Raw genomic sequence first — 19,169 nt, 5'->3', positions numbered from 1 at the left:
AATTTTAAAAGAGGCGGACGGTGATGTCGTTATTCCTGGTTTTACCAGTTCATCCAGTTAAGAGCGAGAGCCTCCAAACGTGCCTAGTTTAATCGCCTTCCCCCCCCCCCCCCCCCCCCCCAGCACTGCCTGTTTTTCTTTATTTGTAACTTGCAGGTTATCCATAGCAGAAGTAAAGTTACAGGACAGGGAGCCTCGCCCCCATCGCATGAGTATACGCACATCTCGGGTTCACACCCAGCAAGTCCCATGCCTCTCGCCCCTTTTTGAAAACTTCAGCGATGTGCGTGCTCCGTGAGATCTCCGCGTATCTTGGCAGCTTTTAAAATCCACGCGGTGCGTGCAAGCCCAACATCTTCACACATCCCCTAATTAAAGCACAGGGTAGGCTTCTAACATTCACCGGTTAATGGAGGTTAATAAAAGAGCAAACACCTTGTAGGGGAATACTAGTTTATTGGCCTAACAATGCATTTATGATTGATCCTGTCACCAGGTCAGCGCACAAATAAAATCTCCCTATAAGGAATGCAAATTCAGGTTTAATTAACCTTTAATCACGTCATTTCAGATAAAGCCTTTTTTATTTGTAAGATAAGAAGGTAGATATTGTCTGTCCTTTCTCCATAACAGTCAAAGCTTTGCATTTGCAAAATGAGGTAAGAAGCAGAACGCTACGCTGACCCTTCCCAGGAGTGCAAATTTAAAAAAAATCATTCTGATTCTTAAAAGCTGCAGCAATTGCATTTAAAGATATGCAAAATTCATCCCTTTGTGTTACCAGTCTGAAGGCCGGTGTCTTTCCCTTTCAACAGGCAGCATAAGATGCTGACCATGCACAGCATTAAGACAAACGCATGGTTTACATATAAGTAATGAAATTGTCCCAGGCAGAAGGATAAAGAAAACCGCTGCACATATTCGCAGGAGCAACTGAAGTGAAGGCAGATTTGCTGCAGAGATTCCACCTTCCTTCCAGCCGGGGCCTGCAATCACTGGTTTTGCCTCGGTTTCCAAGGGCCAGATGCTGCTCAGTTTGGACTCTTACCGCCACCCAAGAGGACAGAGGCAAGGCAGATCATCAGTAACCCACAGTCCATCCCAAAAGCCCCGACACGATTGGCAATAGGCAGACTAGCAAGAAAAATGCTGATGATGAGAACTTCCATTTACGCAGAACAGTGTTGGTCCTTAGCAGTGTGCATGGTATGAAGGGGTTCACACAGGCTGGGAAGTGTGCTTTATTTTACGTGGTAATCCCTTGGCACTTACTCCATGGTGCACAGTATGGCCATTATACAATCAAGCCAACCAGCAACATCTGGAATAACGCCATCCTCCCAGGGGCAGACTGGAGCGACTCCCATTACATTACAGAAAGCTGTTGTCTTGCCACAGATGGTGCAGCAAGTTTCTCAGATTAAATCCCAAAACACTTTCCATCTACCTGGCTTAGTCGTCGTGTTGTCTCTGGGCTGCTGCCACCACCCTATCAATCAGACTTCTTGGAAAGCAGCAGCTGAAGTGCTGGATTCAGCTTCAGGTGCTCGGTCAACAATAAAACTTTTTAAATGAATTAAAAGAAATACCACCCCAAGCAGATCCTCCTCCCCTTTTAAGTGGGACAAATGATGCCAAAACTAGTCTTTTCGTTCATGGGCAGGATCCCTCCGGGACGTTTGTAATGGCGCATGGCTTCTTGGCAGAGCCCAGCTTCTAATTTTTAGCCGGCGTTTGGGTCGCCTTTTCCAAATGCGAGCGCAAGGCCCATTCCAGTGCAGGCCACGCGGCTATCTCCCTGCCCCAGCGGCAAGAATCCTTAGCAGGGATAGAAAGGAGAAGGTGAGAGAGGTCAGCAAGCAGCTAATGAACCCCCCCAGGGCTTTGTGAGGGTTTTAAAGTCAGCATCAAGGTAGGATGGGATCCCCATAGGCACAATCCTCTTCTAGAGCCAGATTGTAATCTGTGCCTTTTCCTCCTTTGTAAGCACTGGTCACAATCCGGAGCCAGCCCTTTTCACCCTAGAAGATAGAAATGAGGGTAAGCAACAGCTGTAAAGCTTAACTCACAACAACTTTCAGCCTTGAGTACACATCTGATCTTTTGCACAGCATTCCTGTTTTTCATAGCCGCAGCGGGAGCCTTGAAATGCACAGAGGTGGCTGCAGGCTCCTCGTGTCTGACGGGAGCAAACAAACACCCGATGTCACTGTCATCTCCGGTGCTGCTCAAGTGTTCATCTTATCAACTGGCACATGAAAGTCGGAGCCAGCGAAGCGAGGCCTCGAGCCTGCCCCGACGGGTTTCTTATTACCGCAGGCTGAGATACAGCCCTGTGACCCTCAGAAGAAAGGCACGAGCTGACCACGTGGGCTGCAGCTGTGCGGTTTCTTCTGCCCCCAGTCCATGGCACAGTTACTGACTCGGACACAAGTCATTTAAGGTCTCCATGCAGGTAATACTCACCCAGGGCTCTCCCCAGGAGTTACGCACAATCCAGTACTCAATCCCACTCTCGTCAACGCCCCAACCAGCCACCGATACTATGTGGTTGACAAAAGCACTAGGATTATATTCAGCATAGAGTCCCCCAGTATAGGCATCCAGCTTTGGGGTGGCCATTATACCACAGCTAAAAGGAAAAAAAAAAATCAAGGATTTTAGTTTCAAAATATAAACGAGAAACAATCTGCCCTGCCGAGACGGACATGGCAGAGCCTAGCTGTAGAGGTTTCAGTTCTGCTGAACTAACGTCTGGGATCTTTGCATAGGCTGCAGGCCTTCCCTCGCTGAGTTGCATCTCACACTGCACGAGACCAATGGGACGTTAGGGTCCTCCAGGCTGCACTTGTATGAAGCACAGAGCCTCTCTGCACGCCTCACATCTACTGAAGTCTGAGCATACGCTGAGCTGAATCCCCTGGCCGCAGGGGTTAGGGGTCAGCCAGGTAGCAGAGGATGAAGGGCCCCGTACTTGGACAAGAGAAAGCACTGAAGGCTTTGGTTGAAGAAGCAGCAGCAGCAGCTTCCCTGCCAAAGACAAATGCGATGGCAGAAAGAGCCCATTACAGCCCACGGAGCCTGCCCCTCCACCCCAGCTAAGGTGTGTCAGGCAGCTGGCAGGCTATTGGGGGGGGGGGGGGGGTTACCCCTGTCTTTCTATACACGGCTGCTGGCACGTTTTTCAAAATACCTCCAGGCCATTTCATTTTTAACGTCTTCCTGCTTAATGTTCATCTGTTTCTAAAGCTACAAACCTTTTCCTACCCAGCTAAATCCTAGCGCAGGGTTTTATGTAGGGAAGCACCCCCCACTGCAAGAAAAGCGGTTAATGGGCTGAGTGAAGGGCCTGCCTTCCCTCCTGTCACCTGATGGGGCCGTTGGCATAGATCTCCGCCATCATCTTCTGCCTGCCGCTCACCGAACCGTAGTCCCCCACCTGCCAGCGCGTGTAGTTCTTTATCCAGTGACACTGGCCGAAGGTCACGCATGTTCCGCACTGATTGAACTTGTTACATTCTGCAAAACCAAAATGCAGACCTTAGAATGCATTGGGTGCGATTCCTGGCGAGAATCCTAAACACGTCCATCCAACTAGGGCCCCCTGTATCTGAACTGGAGGCTTCTCCCTGGCCACCCTGTGCCCTCTTCAGTCCCAACACCACGCCACGTTTAGGCAGAGGGCTGGGGTAGCACCAGGGTGAGACCTGCCATCCCCAAAATTAGGAAAATAAACTTCAGAATTGTTGCTTCCTTGGGAGGTTGCATAAGCTCGCAGGAGCCTCGTGCTAGTTTTTCTGAAAACCATTTTAGTAAGGCACTTTTGTGAGTGCGTGTACTAGTGCCCGCTGCAACTATCCTGCACATAGCGCCATCCTCCATGATCCCTCTGCCCTCCCATGGGCGCTCGTGCTCCTCGTCCCATCCACTTGCTGAGGGGCGGGGGCAGCTGTCGGATAAATCAGATGCTGGAAGTGACACACCCCCGGTCTGCTTTTCACGATATCTCCAATAAATATGCATGAGAAATATTTGCATGCATAGGAGTGTGCGGGCAAATAAATCTGCATATTCATGAGAGAGATCCTGAAACCTGGCTGGCTGGGGGCACCCCTGAGAAATACTACAGGAAGCAGCCGCGTGCTTTGTGCGCCCTGACTGACGTCAGTAGGCTCTGCGCGCTCTCATCCCCTACTCTGGTCCTTGGCTTGGTAGTTGTTGCAGGTCTCGTCCGGGATGCCGCTGTCGTGGGCGTACTCCCAGACCCCGCTGTGGTCGCCTCCCTCACAGGACCCCGCGTTCCCACAGTCTATGACATTCTGCACGGAGAGGTAGGCGGACGGCCAGGCCGCTCGGCGTTTTATGTTGATGCGATCTGAAATGGAAAGCGTTTGCTGTTATTGGGGGGGGGGGAGGAAGCCCAGCAGGTGCCTACATATGCCCCCCCCCTGCCCCTACAAACAGGAGAGTTCAGAAAAGGTTTTTAGTGAGGGCAACCGCACCCAACTATCGTCCAAAGGGACAAAAAAAAAAAAACCAAATTCCCCAGAATTGTGCAAGAATGGCCAGGGACACTGGAAGACTGCACGTGGGAAAGCAAGAACCGTTTTCGGACCGTGCTGCAGCTTTTCCAGCGTTTTCTGCAGTCGTTTTGCCCAGGGCCGCCATACTCTGGTGTAAGGAGACTTCCTTACAGATTCCCCAGTGCCCCTGCCACGCTAACTGCAGCATTAGCTGACTTTCCCCAACGAGCCGGGGCTGGAGGAGCAGATCAGCACTTAAGCTGCAGGGTGTTTCTGAGCTGAAGCTTTGCATGCACTACGGCTCCCGCAGAAGTACCGCCCGGGAATGCCATTCTTGCTAAGCATCTCCCAACACGATGTGAAGTCACAGGAAAAATCCGCCCGGGGTACCTGCCAAGGCACTAGTGCTCCCGTGAGCCCAGCAGGATCCGCAGTACTGGGGGATGTGTTGGTTCCGGGTGGTACTGACAAAATTGGTTCCATTTACATCTCGCCAGTCCCAGCTTTTTGGCAGGCTGGAAATATCCAGGTACTCATGAGGTCGGGGGTAATTTCTACATTAAAAAAAAAAAGAGAGAGACAAAGCAAAAGAATATCCAACGATGGCTTAGGTAAGTGGGAAGCAAAAGACCCTGAAGTCCCCGCATTCTGGAAACAGGAAAACTTTTAAGAAGCAAATACTTAGTAGAATGAATTTTGCTCTGGGATTGTAACACTCTGGCAATTACTGGCCAGCAAATATTTCAGCAGGAAGTCGTTTGGGTTTTTGTGTTGAGAGCAGCCTGCATTGCGCAGCTTTGAACAGCAGCTTGATAGGGCACTAGCCCATGAATACAAGCTCACTTCCCCTTGTGCCTGTCTGATTCACTTCCCTCAAATCTCTACCAGTGACTGAGCCCAGTCATTGCCGCGTGAGGGGAAAAAAAAAAAAGAAAAAAACCTTTAGGGAACTGCCTCATCAGACTTCATTTTAAGAACTTAAGACATATTTCAGTGCAATCCATGAAAGCCTTCCTCCACCATGATGCATGGCAATAGATTACTATTTCCCTCCCGCCTCAGGGCTGAACTGCTTTAGGAAGCTCAGGCATTGTTCACAAAGGACGTTTTCTTAAAGCACATAAGACAGGGCCTTCCCAAAACCTTTAGCTGGGGTCAGGAGTGCCTCAAGGGCCAGAACTCTTCAGGCAGCAGCGCTGGTAGTGGAAGTCAGCCTGGGGCCTCGGAGCCAGCAGGCACTCGGAGGCCCTGCCCTTGCATGAGGAGAGATCAGGACCAGCGGCAGGGTCGGTGAAGGTGATATATTGACCTTTCATTCCTAATGCTGCCGCCACTTGCAGATCAAAGCCAGGTTTGGGAGCAGCCAGGAGGGGAGGGGGAGGGGGTGGGCTGAGTGTGCACAGGGAGATTGCCACTGCCCTCCTCACTCACCACTACACCTAACCCAAGAGAAAAATGCTGCCTCTGTTAACAGCCTGCCCTCTCTTCCCACCAGTTGTCATCCACTTTTGGCCCAGGGTCACAAGGAAAATGTTGCCACTGACCCTAACCAGGGGGCTGTTTGAAGAGAGAGAGAGAGAGATCAGATGCAGGAGGGGTTTGAGAGTTGGATCAGCTGGACGGGGAGGGGGGAGTGACAGAAGATCAACTGAGGTATGGAAGAGGAGCAGGGGGTGAGAGAGAAGGAGAGGAGATGACAGAAGATCAAGTGGGGGCTATAGAGGTGAAAAAGATGGGATGATGAAGGATCAAGTGGGAGTTATAAAAATGGCTGGGAAGTGAGAAAGGATCGGCTGGGATGATATAAAATGGGATGAGCTGGGGGGCTGTAAGAGGTGCCCAGCTACAGGGGCAGAGGTTTAGAGAGAGGAGATCCTGTGGAGGAGAGAAAGGAGGGACCGGGGGATGGCGGAGGGCGATCCACCCCCTGCCACTTGCTTTGGGCGGCCTCCGGGGGGTCGTATGAGGTTTCATGCGCTAAAATGGGGACCTGCTGGAAAGCTCTGCCGGCTCAGCCCGATGGGGCAAGGCTGGGTGCCCTGGCAGTGGTGTTTTCCTGGAGCATTAAGAGGTGGAGAAAGCAAAGTCTAAGTGGCTGATTATCCTCCCGGAGCCTGCCCTCCCCAAACTTCCCCAGACCTCTGTTAAACTTAAAGCCTTTACATTTTCTGGCATCCGCTTCCAGAACTTCTGGAACGTGGCTCTAGCGCTACTCGGATTGCGCCTGCCCGGGCCCGGCCGCCTGCTGCTGCTGCTGCTAACTCCCCCGGCGCTTCTCCTTCCGCCACGAGAGGACTCCCCCCCGACCCCCACGTGGCCGTGGCCGTGGCCTTACCTGACTCCGGGGGGCTTCCTCGCCGCCGGCTTGTAGCACTGCTGCCCCTCCCTGAAGTAGAGGCCGGCGGAAGCCCCGCAGACGAGCAGCAGCAGCTGCAGCACAGCTGGCCGGGCCATGGCGAGTGAAGGAGGCTCATGTGATCGAGCGGTGGCTCGCAGCCCTGCTGACTCACCCTCTGCCGCCGCCGCGGCTTAAAGCTACAGCACAGCCCAGGGTCGGGGGCGAGCCTGCGAACAGGTGCGCGCGCCCCGGGGGAAAGAAAGCAACGCAGGCAAAGGCTACAGAAAGGGGATCCGGGAGGGAAAGAGGAAGCAGTGAGCAACGACTTCCACTCAGCTCAGGCCCCCCCGGGATCGCCGCAATGAATATGCAGGAGGCAGATTTGCATGCGCCGCCTCCGGAGGGCGATGCGAAAAATCAGCGCGGAAAACGGGCCCCTCTAACGCGTGCCCTGCCACCGCTCCTGGGGGCCTGATCAGATATTTAAATAAGGGGGGGGGGGGTTCCTCTGCTAAGGAGGAGCTAGGGACAAATGGGCACCCCTGGCGCCTCCTGGGCAGCGGGTGCCCAAGAGAGGTGGCTGTCAGTTTTACCATGGTGCGCAGCCACTTAATATGGTGGGGATATTAAGTTGGAGGAATGAAAAGGACAGAATATAAACAACAAACAACAAATTTACAAAAAAAGTGTGCATAGGCACAGGTTAGGAAAATAGACGCTCATAAAACTGAGCGTCCCTTTTCCTAACCTGACCACCAGCACACTTTTTTTTGTAATTTTTTTTTTTTTACATTCTATCCTTTTTGTTCTTCCAACTTAATATCACCTTTTTTTTTGGATCGGGGAGTATAGCTAATAGCCTCATGATCATGCATTTGCATGTGATGAGCACAATTAGTTTTTTTTTTGGGGGGGGGGGGTGTTGGATGCGCATTTTGAATGCACTAATCCCCTTTTAGCATAAAGGGTTGTTGCGTGCAAATCTCTCTTATACATATTCTTTGTGGATATCCTGAAAAACAGACCTGCTTGTGGCACTCAGGAGCACGTTACCTATCCCTGCACTAAAGCATCAACTTGCCTGATCCCCCATCTAACTATCAGGCCGATTCAGTAAAGTCCGCGGGAGAGGGGACGAACGCCCGCTCTCCTGTGCACGCGATACAGTAAATTTATTTAAATTAGGGCCGGCAGTAAAAAGAGGTGCTAGGGACACTAGCGCATCCCTAGCGCCTCTTTTGGGACGGGAGCGGTGGCTGTCAGTGGGTTTGACAGCCGACGCTCAATTTTACTGGCGTTGGTTCTCGGTTCAGAAACCGGACACCAGCAAAATTGAGCGTCCGGTTTTCAAGCCGCAGGCCTATTTCAAATTTGTTTTTTTTAATTATTTTTTTAACTTTCGGGACCTCCGACTTAATATCGCCATGATATTAAGTCGGAGGGTGCTCAGAAAAGCAGTTTTTACTGCTTTTCTGTGCACTTTCCCGGTGCCCGGAGAAATTAACGCCTACCTTTGGATAGGCGCTAATTTCTGAAAGTAAAATGTGCGGCTTGGCTGCACATTTTGCTTACTAAATCACGCAGGAATACCTAATAGGGCCATCAACATGCATTTACATGTTGCGGGCGCTATTAGGTTGGGGGGGGGGGTTGGGTGCGTGTTTTCGACGCACTATTACCCCTTACTGAATAAGGGGTAACGCTAGCACGTCGAAAACGCGCATCCAATGGCAGGTTAACAGTGCTCTCCGTCGGAGCGCACTGTACTGTATCGTCCCGTATGTGTTATTTCTTCCTGTTAATATTTGTTTTAAATAAAAGTCACGCACCTTTTTCTTATCGCTTTTAGTTAAATCTCCTCTCTGGGCCTCACCTGTACAGGTTATATTTATGCTTTGAATGCATTATCTTCATCGTGATGATCAGCACAGCAGCATCTTTGGTGCTGAGAGCTGCTAAATCCTGTCAATGAACTGTCAAACAGAATTTTCATTTCCTGAAAATCTTACTTTTGTGCCAGAAACAACAACTGAATCTTTCAATACCTTATTTATTTATTTATTTTATTTAACATTTTTATAGAGCGACATTCGTTGGGAGCATCACATCGGTTTCCAGAAAACAAATAATGCGGCGTAACAATGCTTTACAGTAAACTTGATTCAACTAGGAGGGGGGAGGTGAAGTGAAACATCAACAGGCAAACAGTAAGTCAGGGATCGAGGCGATAGGAGAGTAATCACAATAAATCAGAGACTAATACGATGGCAAAGAGAAAGGTTGGAGGGGAAAGGCCGGGGAAGGGCAATGTAGTAGAGGTTAAGAGGTGTAGCAAAGGGGTGGGAGAGGATCCCATAGGAGGGAAGGGGGGGGGGGGTGGGGAGAGGGAAATGTAGGAAGGTTACAGGGAAGGGGGGATACAATTGTGTAGGGGGCTAAGGAAATTACGGAATTACAAGAGGTCAAGGCGAGGTAAAGGGAGGAGGGGGCAGGAAAGAAGTTAAAGTTGAAGGTTTTACACGGGGGGGGGGTAGTATTTGTAACACTGACGAGAATAAAGAAGAAATGACAGGGTGGGGGGGAAGGAGGGGCGATAGATGAGAAGAGTGAAAGCAAATAAGTCGGAGCTGGCGCTAGTTACAGGATGATCATAGGAAAACATTAGTGCAAGTGTCAAGTTTTGCAGGGAGAAGGAGCATCCTAAGGATAGAGGGGGGGGGGGGGGAGGGGAGAGTAAGCAGATAGATCAGGAAGGGAGGTAGAACCGCCGGGGGCGGCCGAAGGCTACGCAGAGAGGCAAATAGAGGCAGGGGTGGGACCAGGAGGAGAGGAAGGGGTAGAGGGGGATTGCAGGCCCTGGCGAAGGGCACTGGAGTCGAGGGGGGAGTTGGAGGGAGGGAGGGAGGTTGATTTGTCCTAACTGGTGGCTGAAGTATTGGAAGGATGTTTGCTAGTCCTGCACAGGCTGGAGGACCAGTGATTGCATGCCAGACAGACGCTGGCTGAAAAAGAAGGAAGAAGTTTTGCTTTGCAAACCATTTCAAATGCTGAAAAAAAAGGAAGATAAATCAGAACCAGGACATCCCCTCCCCTTCCCCCCCCCGTCTCCCAGCTCCTAGGCCAAATGCCATCTCTACTGGGGCTCTGACGGGTACTGGTGACCCAGCCTGGCCACTGTCGCAGACAGGATGCTGGGCTTGCTGGCGCTCCTTATGTTCCTATCACTGGATCCCACAGCTCCAAAACAATCCAAGCAACATATACTGAAGTTTTATGGTCTGTTTGAAAAAGAGCAAAAAAGGGAGGTGATCATGTAACAAACCATTATCAAATAAATCATGTACAGACGTACTTACCATCTTGTAGGGATTATGTGATTCCTGTGCGCCAATGTTGGGTCATTGGAATGGTTGCTAGTGGCCTCAGAGAGTTGCACTTCTCAGCAGGAATGATCGCTGTTTTGTTCATTTATTGAGATAAGCACTACTTCTTCACTTTTTCATCTCAAAATGTTTTCTGTCTGGGTTTTCATGTTAAGGAATGGCTTTTTAAACACTTAGGACCTCATTTTCCATAGGGATCTCACGCGGTAAGGGACGTTTCGCACGCGAAAAGTCCCTTATCGCGTGTGATGCCAAAATGGGGGCGGAGTCGGCCCTGGAAGAGGAGGAGTCGGGGCGTCACCGGGGCCGACTCCGTGAAGACGCCGCAGACGACGAAAAGGTAAGGGCCTTTTCACGTCCGAGTTCGCACCCAATAGCTACACCTTCTATGGTGGCGCTATTGGGTGTGAAACCGGCAGCGATCGCAACGCGACGGTGCGATCGCTGCCGGCTAGCGCAGGCCCGCTCCCCCCCCTCCCGTTTCGGCCCCCCGCCCCTCATTCCCTAAAGTATCGCAGGCCTATCTAACTTTTAAGATAGCTGGCTATCTTAAAAGTTATCCGGATATATATATATATCTTTAGACTTGTCCTACTGTGTGGCCAGAGTGACTAACTCCGCTCCTCCCCAGAACGCCTACTGCCTGACCCAGTCGAATATTGCGGCTAAGCCATTTGAACGGATAACTTTTCTAAATGGCTTTTGAATATCTCCCCATAGGAATTATTAAAATAAATTATTTTTAGGGTACAGACCCAGCAGATGAATGAATTCAAGTGCGTTTGGCTGATACTGCTCACGGCGCATGCAGGGTGGATGAAACATTTTTCGCACATTATCTGATGCCATAATGATTTGTTTAGTTTATGAATATGTATTTTATCTTTATCTAATGTTATCCTCTCCCTTTCTTCTCTACTCCCAGTTCTAGTACCTTGTTATTTGTAACTGCTTCCTCCTCACTAATAGGTTACTCATTTGTTCTTTGTACACCCCTGTTCTATGTAAACCGGCATGATGTGATTGTATCATGAATGCCGGTATATAAAAATTTTAAATAAATAAATAAATAAATAAATATGTTAAAGAGCATTCGGAACGGTGCCCAGTGCAAGGGACTCCAGCTGCCCTAGGCGGCAATGTCACAGTGTCATTTGTTTATTTATTTAATGGTTTTTCTGTACCGACATTTGTCAATAGATATCACATCGGTGTACAATTTAATAAAAATGCCTTACTAAAAGCATTTAAAATAGTCACTAAAAATGAAATACATAAAACTTATTACAATAAATGTCATGTGGCTCTCTCTCTCGCCCGAATCTCCAAACCAAAATTGTGTACCTCCATGTCGCATTTGCCGCCTCTGCCACTTCCTTCTGGTCGATGCTCTATAGCCGCTCTCATGCCTCCTTTCACATTTCAAAAATAGCGCCCTCGTATACACCGCCGCCACCCACTTATAGCACCCTAGGTGACTGCCTAGTTCTGCCTAATGCTCATGCTGGCCCTGATTTGGAAAGGAATAGAAAACTCTTTCAGAGCTTTAATTCATGAGAACTTTCTTTTTGTGGTTTTGTGTCTTTGGACAAGAGGTATTTGCCTACCATTTTTCTCAGATTGTCTGAAAAGCAAGCAGAAACCACAACCGAATCAGAAATGAGGGATTCTCAGCAGGAAGAGGCTGAGCTGGCCCTACCTTCACTCCCTGAGTCCATGGCAATGCAGTCCCAGTTTCCATAAGAAAAGCAGATGTAGAAGTCCATAGATGGATTGAGACAAACAGGACAGGATCAGAAACAGATCTGGCTGCAGGTAGAGACCAGAAGGCCCGTCTGTGGTATCCATTTTCCTCTCCTGTTGCAATAAGGCAATGCCCACTGGATTTCTGGCTTTTCTTTCATTTTCTGAAAGTCCCAGGCTTTCTTGTGCTCTGTTACTCTTCCTGCCTCCTGAGAGGCTGTTCCATGCATCTACCACCCTTCCTGTGAGGAAATACTACACCTGGGGGAATTCCGTGCACAAAAACTTAAAATTCTGCAAATAACACAATTTACATGACAATCTTTAAGTAATTACATTTTAAATTAATACAGAAAAAAGTTATTACTTAAAAGATGTAGAATATTAAATATTTTGAGCAGAATTTCTCTAGAAATTCACTATAAGAGTGTCCCTTTCACTTTATCCCCCTACTCCCTGGCCACTTTGCCCTCTCAGGCCCCAACGCCTCCACCTGCCTGTATCTCTCCCCTCCACCTCTAGGCTCAACCCCTTCCACTCCATCACCAGTCCCAGAGTTTGACCCCGTTCTCAGTACTGCCCCTCACACAGGCTCCCTCTGTCCCTCCCTCTCTCACTCACACAGGCTCCCTCTCTCTCTAATACACATACACACACCCTCATACAGGCTCCCTCACTCTCTCGCACACACACATCCCCTCATACAGGCTCCCTCTCTCTTGCATACACACCCACACAAGCTCCCTTTCTCTCTCACACATACATCCTCACATAAGCTATCTATGTCTCTCTCTCTCACGCAGCCCTTCACACAGGCTCTGTCTCACACATACACAATCCCTTCATACAGACTAGCACCCTCATATACATACATAAGAACATAAGAACATGCCATACTGGGTCAGACCAAGGGTCCATCAAGCCCAGCATCCTGTTTCCAACAATGGCCAATCCAGTCCATAAGAACCTGGCAAGTACCCAAAAACTAAGTCTATCCCATGTTACCATTGCTAGTAATAGCAGTGGTTATTTTCTAAATCAACTTAATTAATAGCAGGTAATGGACTTCTCCTCCAAGAACTTATCCAATCCTTTTTTAAACACAGCTACACTAACTGCACTAACCACATCCTCTGGCAACAAATTCCAGAGTTTAATTGTGCGTTGAGTAAAAAAGCACTTTCTCCGATTAGTTTTAAATGTGCCACATGCTAACTTCATGGAGTGCCCCCTAGTCCTTCTATTATCCCTACACAATCCCTTTTTCATGCACATGAGCTCCCAATCTCTCACACACATACACACTCCTTCACAATCTCTTTATATAGGCTCCCTCTGTCTGGCACCCACAGTCAAGCACACCCCCTGCTCTCTCTCACACCCCCTGCTCTCTCTCACACCCTCTGCTCTCTCTCACACCCTCTGCTTACCCTCCCTGGTCTCTCAATCTCTCACCCCCCCTCTCTCTCACCCCCCTCACAACCCCTCCCCCCTCTCGCACCTTTCCTCCCCTCCCTTCCTCCCCTCCCTCCCTCTTCCTTCTCTCTCACCCCCTCCCCTCTCTCACACTCCTCTCCCCCTCATACCACCTCCCCTCCTCCACAACCCCTCCCCCTTCTCTCACACCCCCTCCCCATATCCCCACCCCTCTCTCACACCCCCTCCCCCTCCCTTCTCTCATGCACACACACCTCTCTACACACATTCACTCTCACCAGGACCTTCATCTACGCCGCGAGCGGAGCACATCCCACAGCATGTGGGGGCCTTCCTCTTGGCCACACATGGCGTGCCAGGGCTTCATCTTCACTGCGAACGGGGCGCTCTATTCGCGGTACGCCAGGGCCTTCATCTTCTATGCCATTTTCTGCGCTCCGCAGTAACGCAGAATTCTCCCAGGACTAGAAAGAGTACTTCTCAGTTTCTCCTTTCAGCTATTTGCTGGGCCCCCCCCCCCCCCCCCCGTCCCAGAATGGCACTGGGAAGCAGATCATTTGGTTTCACAGTCTTGAGGGAAGTCCGAACTCTTTAAACATGCATGGCCTGCACTGGTGCGGAGGGTGAAAGGCTTCCGAGCTTCCAGGAGATCCTCTGGAGTCCCAGCTTTCCTTCCTAACTCCTGTTCATCATTGGTTTCTTGAAGTCAAATAACCCATCAATATATTGGAATTAATTCCTGGTATTAGAACGTCAGCCCTTTGGCTGTAACTCAGATCTCACCCCCCATAGCAATAGGAAGTGCTTGAAAACATCTTGAGCTCTGCGTAACGTTAACCCTTCCCTGCTGACCTTGACGATTGATAATATTCCATTTGCCAGATGTTTCACCTTTACCTAGCTATGTCCCTAAATGGAATAAATTTAACGAAATCTATTTTATGCTTAGGAAAAGGCCCCGGTTCCTGTGGTTTCCTCAGGTAGCTGAGGATGCTTCCAAGTCACTGCATTCTGTGTTTTAGGCATTTTCATTCTTTTCCCTTCTCCATTACTTGTAAGAAGTAAATAATCTTGTTCCGTCTTAAAAACAGAAATTCTATAAATAGACTTATGGCTCCTTTCAGGTCTAAGCGAGCCACGTCGTTTCCCCACAGATTGCGGGCCAGGCTGCGTGCATGGTGCCGGCTCTGAGATGAATCTGGCATGGGATGTGGCGTCCTGGAGTGTGGGCAGGAATGGAGGCTCCTGACAGAGGCAGAAGGACGGCAGACTTCATTCTTTTTTAACAGATTTATCCCTCCTGCTTTAGCAATGACAGTGCTCGTAATGTCATCGCGTCTTGTTCCTTGTCTCAGTAGAGACCAAGTGTGATAATGTGGCTTGTCCAGGGATAGTATGCGGATGAGCTGCAAGTATACCAGAATCTGGACTATTGGTCACGGGCGCGCGGAGTGACACAAGAAGGGCCAGCGGGTCACACTGTCCTCAGCGGGCCCACAATCATGGCAGGAACAGGGATGAAGTGTCAATGGTTAAACATGGAGAGGCTGTGGCTGAGCTACTGGTGCATTCTTGTCAGGGACACCAGCCATTCGCTCCCAAAGGGGATTGGCGGGTGTCCCTCCAAAAGTACGTGTTACACGTACTTTTATGTGCACACACACATAAAAGTATGTGTAACCCGATTTATGTGCACACAAAAAGAATAGGCACTCCGGGTGGCAGAGATGGGGTTTCTGCACATACTTTCAATTAAAAAAAACAAAACATGCGGATAAATTATCCTGCATAAGTTATGCTTTCTTTGTGCAGCTGAGTTTGTGTTTTCAAAGCAAATTTAGGCACATAAGTTTGCATTGGAAATTGGTGTAACTTATGCACAGAGCTGCCACATAAGGGCCTTGATATCACAAATTGACCCTCTGTGACCATAGGAGACTCAGACTTAGAATGGAGGCTCATTTCCAGCGATAGGTTTTATAAGACCTTTCTTTTTACTTTGTTCTTTTTATTGTTTCACCCTTGATTTGTTTTTGCTTTGAATTGTAATTGTGTTTATAGTATCATATATTTGCATATAGTTTTATTGTACATTCTGGTTTTATAATCTGTGTTTACGTTTATAAATGCTTTATTTTATTGTTTATCCATTTAATATAAACTGGTTAATTTGTTATTTTATGTAGAATCAGTTGCCAGAGCACAGTTGTCAAGGCGATGAGCATAACGGAGTTTAAAAGACATTTGGACAAGTTCCTGGAAGAAAAGTCCATAACACATTATTAGCCAGGAATACAAAAGAAAGTTATTGCTATCTCTGGGAGAAAGCTACAGGAATTAGATCTGCTTTATGGGACCTGCTGGATACTTGCGACCTGGATTGGCCACTGTTGGAGACAGGATGCTGGGCTCAATGGTCTGACTCAGCATGGCAGTTCTTATATTCTTAAACTAAAGGTCACACTGGTAGTGTTAGGTAAATGATAAATATTATTATTATTCTAACTGATCAGCTCTTTACAGATTCACAGAAACCTGTCAGAGAGTAGAGAAGAAGAGAAGTTCTCTCCTTTCATATGTAATAGATGTTTATTGAACAGTATGGGGTGAATGCTGAAAGAGGTCCTATGCATAAAAATAGCATAAATGCATGTAAGTAGCATGTACTCATGTATAAATGCATGTAAGTAGCATGTACTCATGTACAAATGCATGTAAGTATTATGTACTCGTGTATAAATGCATGTAAGTAGCATGTACTCGTGTACAAATCCATGTAAGTAGCATGTACTCATGTATATGCTATTTATAAATGCCCAGAGTACGCATGTATTTTCAGTTTCACATCTACATTTTACCGGGGGTCTAGGATGTTCTGGAATGGGGTTCACGAGTACATGCAGTAACTGCTATTTTAGAAGCGATATACATGCATATATTACTGAACTTGTTCCTTCACTTTTACACCTGCTAATTGACTTCATCCTGAAGACTGAAGGGTGGCCAGTGGAACCCCAATATTTAAAAAGGGCTCCAGGGGCGATCCGGGAAACTCTAGACCAGTGAACCTGACTTCAGTGCCGGGAAAAATAGTGGAAACTATTCTAAATATCAAAATCACAGAACATATAGAAAGACATGGTTTAATGGAACAAAGTCAGCATGGATTTACCCAAGGGAAATCTTGCCTCACAAATCTGCTTCACTTTTTTTAAGGGGTTAATAAACATTTGGATAAACGTGAACTGGTAGATGTAGTGTATTTGGATTTTCAGAAAGCATTTGACAAACTTCCTCATGAGAGGCTTCTAGGAAAAGGAAAAGTCAAGGGATAGGTGGCGATGTCCTTTTCTGGATTACAAACTGGCTAAAAGACAGGAAACAGAGAGTAGGATTAAATGGGCAATTTTCTCAGTGGAAAAGGGTAAACAGTGGAGTGCCTCAGGGATCTGTACTTGGACCGGTGCTTTTCAATATATTTATAAATGATTTAGAAAGGAATACGACGAATGAGGTTATCAAATTTGTGGATGATACAAAATTATTCAGAGTAATTAAATCACAAGCAGATTGTGATACATTACAGGAGGACCTTGCAAGACTGGAAGATTGGGTATCCAAATGGCAGATGAAATTTAATGTGGACAAGTGCAAGGTGATGCATATAGGGAAAAATAACCCTTGCTGTAGTTACACGATGTTAGGTTCCACCCAGGAAAAAGATCTAGGCATCATAGTGGATAACACATTGAAATCGTCAGCTCAGTGTGCTGCAGCAGTCAAAAAAACAAACATAATGTTAGGAATTAGGAAGGGAATGGTTAATAAAATGGAAAATGTCATAATGCTTCTGTATTGCTCCATGGTGAGACCGCACCTTGAATACTGTGTACAATTCTGGTCGCTGCATCTCAAAAAAGATATAATTGCGATGGAGAAGGTACAGAGAAGGGCTACCAAAATGATAAAGGGGATGGAACAGCTTCCCTATGAGGAAAGGCTGAAGAGGTTAGGGCTGTTCAGCTTGGAGAAGAGACGGCTGAGGGGGGATATGATAGAGGTCAAGATCATGAGAGGTCTAGAACGGGTAGATGTGAATCGGTTATTTACTCTTTCGGATAATAGAAAGACTAGGGGGCACTCCATGAAGTTAGCATGGGGCACATTTAAAACTAATTGGAGAAAGTTCTTTTTTACTCAACGCACAATTAAACTCTGGAATTTGTTGCCAGAGGATGTGGTTAGTGCAGTTAGTATAGCTGTGTTTAAAAAAGGATTGGATAAGTTCTTGGAGGAGAAGTCCATTTCCTGCTATTAATCAAGTTGACTTAGAAAATAGCCACTGCTATTACTAGCATCAGTAGCCTGGGATATACTTAGTTTTTGGGGTACTTGCCAGGTTCTTATGGACTGGATTGGCCATTGTTGGAAACAGGATGCTGGGCTTGATGGACCCTTGGTCTGACCCAGTATGGCATGTTCTTATGTTCTTATGAAAATCTTAATTCTTCGCCCACTCAGTCAGAAGGGCTTTTCCTGGTGCGGAAGTAAAGAGTGAAGAGATTTCTGGACTTCCGGTTGTGAGCCTGTCTTTGTGAGGTTTCACCCAGCCTTGGAGAGAAGCCCTCTCTAGGAGTGGAAGGACTTTGGCTCTGCCTGCCTTCTCAACAGCCAAGTGGGCCCTGCAGGATTTTGAAGAGAGCTTTGGGCCTGGGAAGAGATTCTCAAGATTCTGGATACTTTGAGAAGCTGTTTTCTCTCTTTTCCCAAAGTAAGGAAGGACATTGGTTCAGACTGAGGATGGACAAGGAGACAGTGGCGTTAGGGGTGGTAATTCTACTTTTGATGATGATGATGATGATGGTGGCTGCTTTTCTTGAAACTTCAGAAAACTCCTTTTTCATTTTGAACCCCACTCTGCTGTCTCTGCCTGAGTTGACCTCCCTGTAGTGATTGTGAGAATAGCAAAAGAGACATGGTCCAGGGCAAGGAGTGTGGACCTGGGAATTGTGGAGTGTGGACCTGGGAATTGCTGTGTTAGAGATTTTAGAACCAAGAGGGGTTATATGTGCATAAAATATATACCTGTATGTTTGTCAAAAGGGCAGAGAAAGTACGCGTTTTCTTGAATGGGGAGTATAAGCACTTACTGAAACATGCACACGTCCTTTTGGAACAGAAATCTGTGGTATTTTATAAACTCCAGCTCCTGCCTCACAGTTCATAAAATTAGCATTAATCTCTACGCACCCACCATGCACAAATGCTGAACTGCAGATAGGTCTGAAAGCTGGGCGCTAAGTGTGTAAGATTGTTAGACTCCTCTCTTATTAACCACATTGTTAAATTCCCATTCTGCGGGGATCTGCCCTTCAGGATACGTTTTCTGTCACCCTCCTTGCTTCCGCCAATCCGTATACAGTCTGTGTAACCTGGTTCCAGATGAATCATGATCCATGCTTTACAAGCATGAGATTCCCCTCCATCACAAGAGTCGAGCTTTGAGGAGAGAAATCTCTTACGCAGATTCAGAGGAGTCAGGCAGACGGAGGGCTGAGAGAGCCGAGTTCCCCTGATAAGACTGCTTTAGTATTATGGTTTGTCTGGCAGTTTCCACCTGTTCCTTTGCGTTTCCAGCTCAATCCAGGCTGTTTTCTGGACTGGAAGTTCATGTGCTGCTGGTGCAGGGAGTGCCTGACCCGTGGGCGTGACAGCAGAGCAGCAGTATAAGAGCTGCCTCTGGAC

General features: G+C 47.9%; 1 protein-coding gene across 1 annotated transcript; it reads right to left on the bottom strand.

Annotated features, from left to right (window-relative positions):
• Nucleotides 1-436: 436 nt before the first annotated feature.
• On the bottom strand, nt 437-7,171 carry CTSZ (cathepsin Z). The gene is made up of 6 exons (XM_029613089.1): nt 6,859-7,171; nt 4,914-5,077; nt 4,196-4,375; nt 3,369-3,519; nt 2,467-2,632; nt 437-2,021 (listed from the first exon to the last, which is right to left on the bottom strand). The coding sequence occupies exons 1-6, from the start codon at nt 6,975-6,977 to the stop codon at nt 1,908-1,910; spliced, it is 894 nt and encodes a 297-aa protein (XP_029468949.1). The 5' UTR covers nt 6,978-7,171; the 3' UTR covers nt 437-1,907.
• Between the last annotated feature and the right edge of the window lie 11,998 nt (nt 7,172-19,169).

The sequence above is a fragment of the Rhinatrema bivittatum genome, chromosome 8, assembly GCF_901001135.1.
Source record: "Rhinatrema bivittatum chromosome 8, aRhiBiv1.1, whole genome shotgun sequence".
Lineage (NCBI taxonomy): Eukaryota > Metazoa > Chordata > Amphibia > Gymnophiona > Rhinatrematidae > Rhinatrema > Rhinatrema bivittatum.
This window is presented reverse-complemented; position numbering and strand designations above follow the sequence as displayed.

Bases quoted from the DNA above. Each gene is read 5' to 3' on its own strand.
- CTSZ (XM_029613089.1), bottom strand. From the start codon at position 6,977: ATGGCCCGGCCAGCTGTGCTGCAGCTGCTGCTGCTCGTCTGCGGGGCT. The intron at 3,520-4,195 runs GTAGGGGATGAG...TTGGTTTTGCAG, and splicing joins CTACCAAGCCAAGGACCAGA to AATGTAACAAGTTCAATCAG. The intron at 2,633-3,368 runs GTGACAGGAGGG...TTTTCCTTTTAG, and splicing joins TATGCCAACGGCCCCATCAG to CTGTGGTATAATGGCCACCC.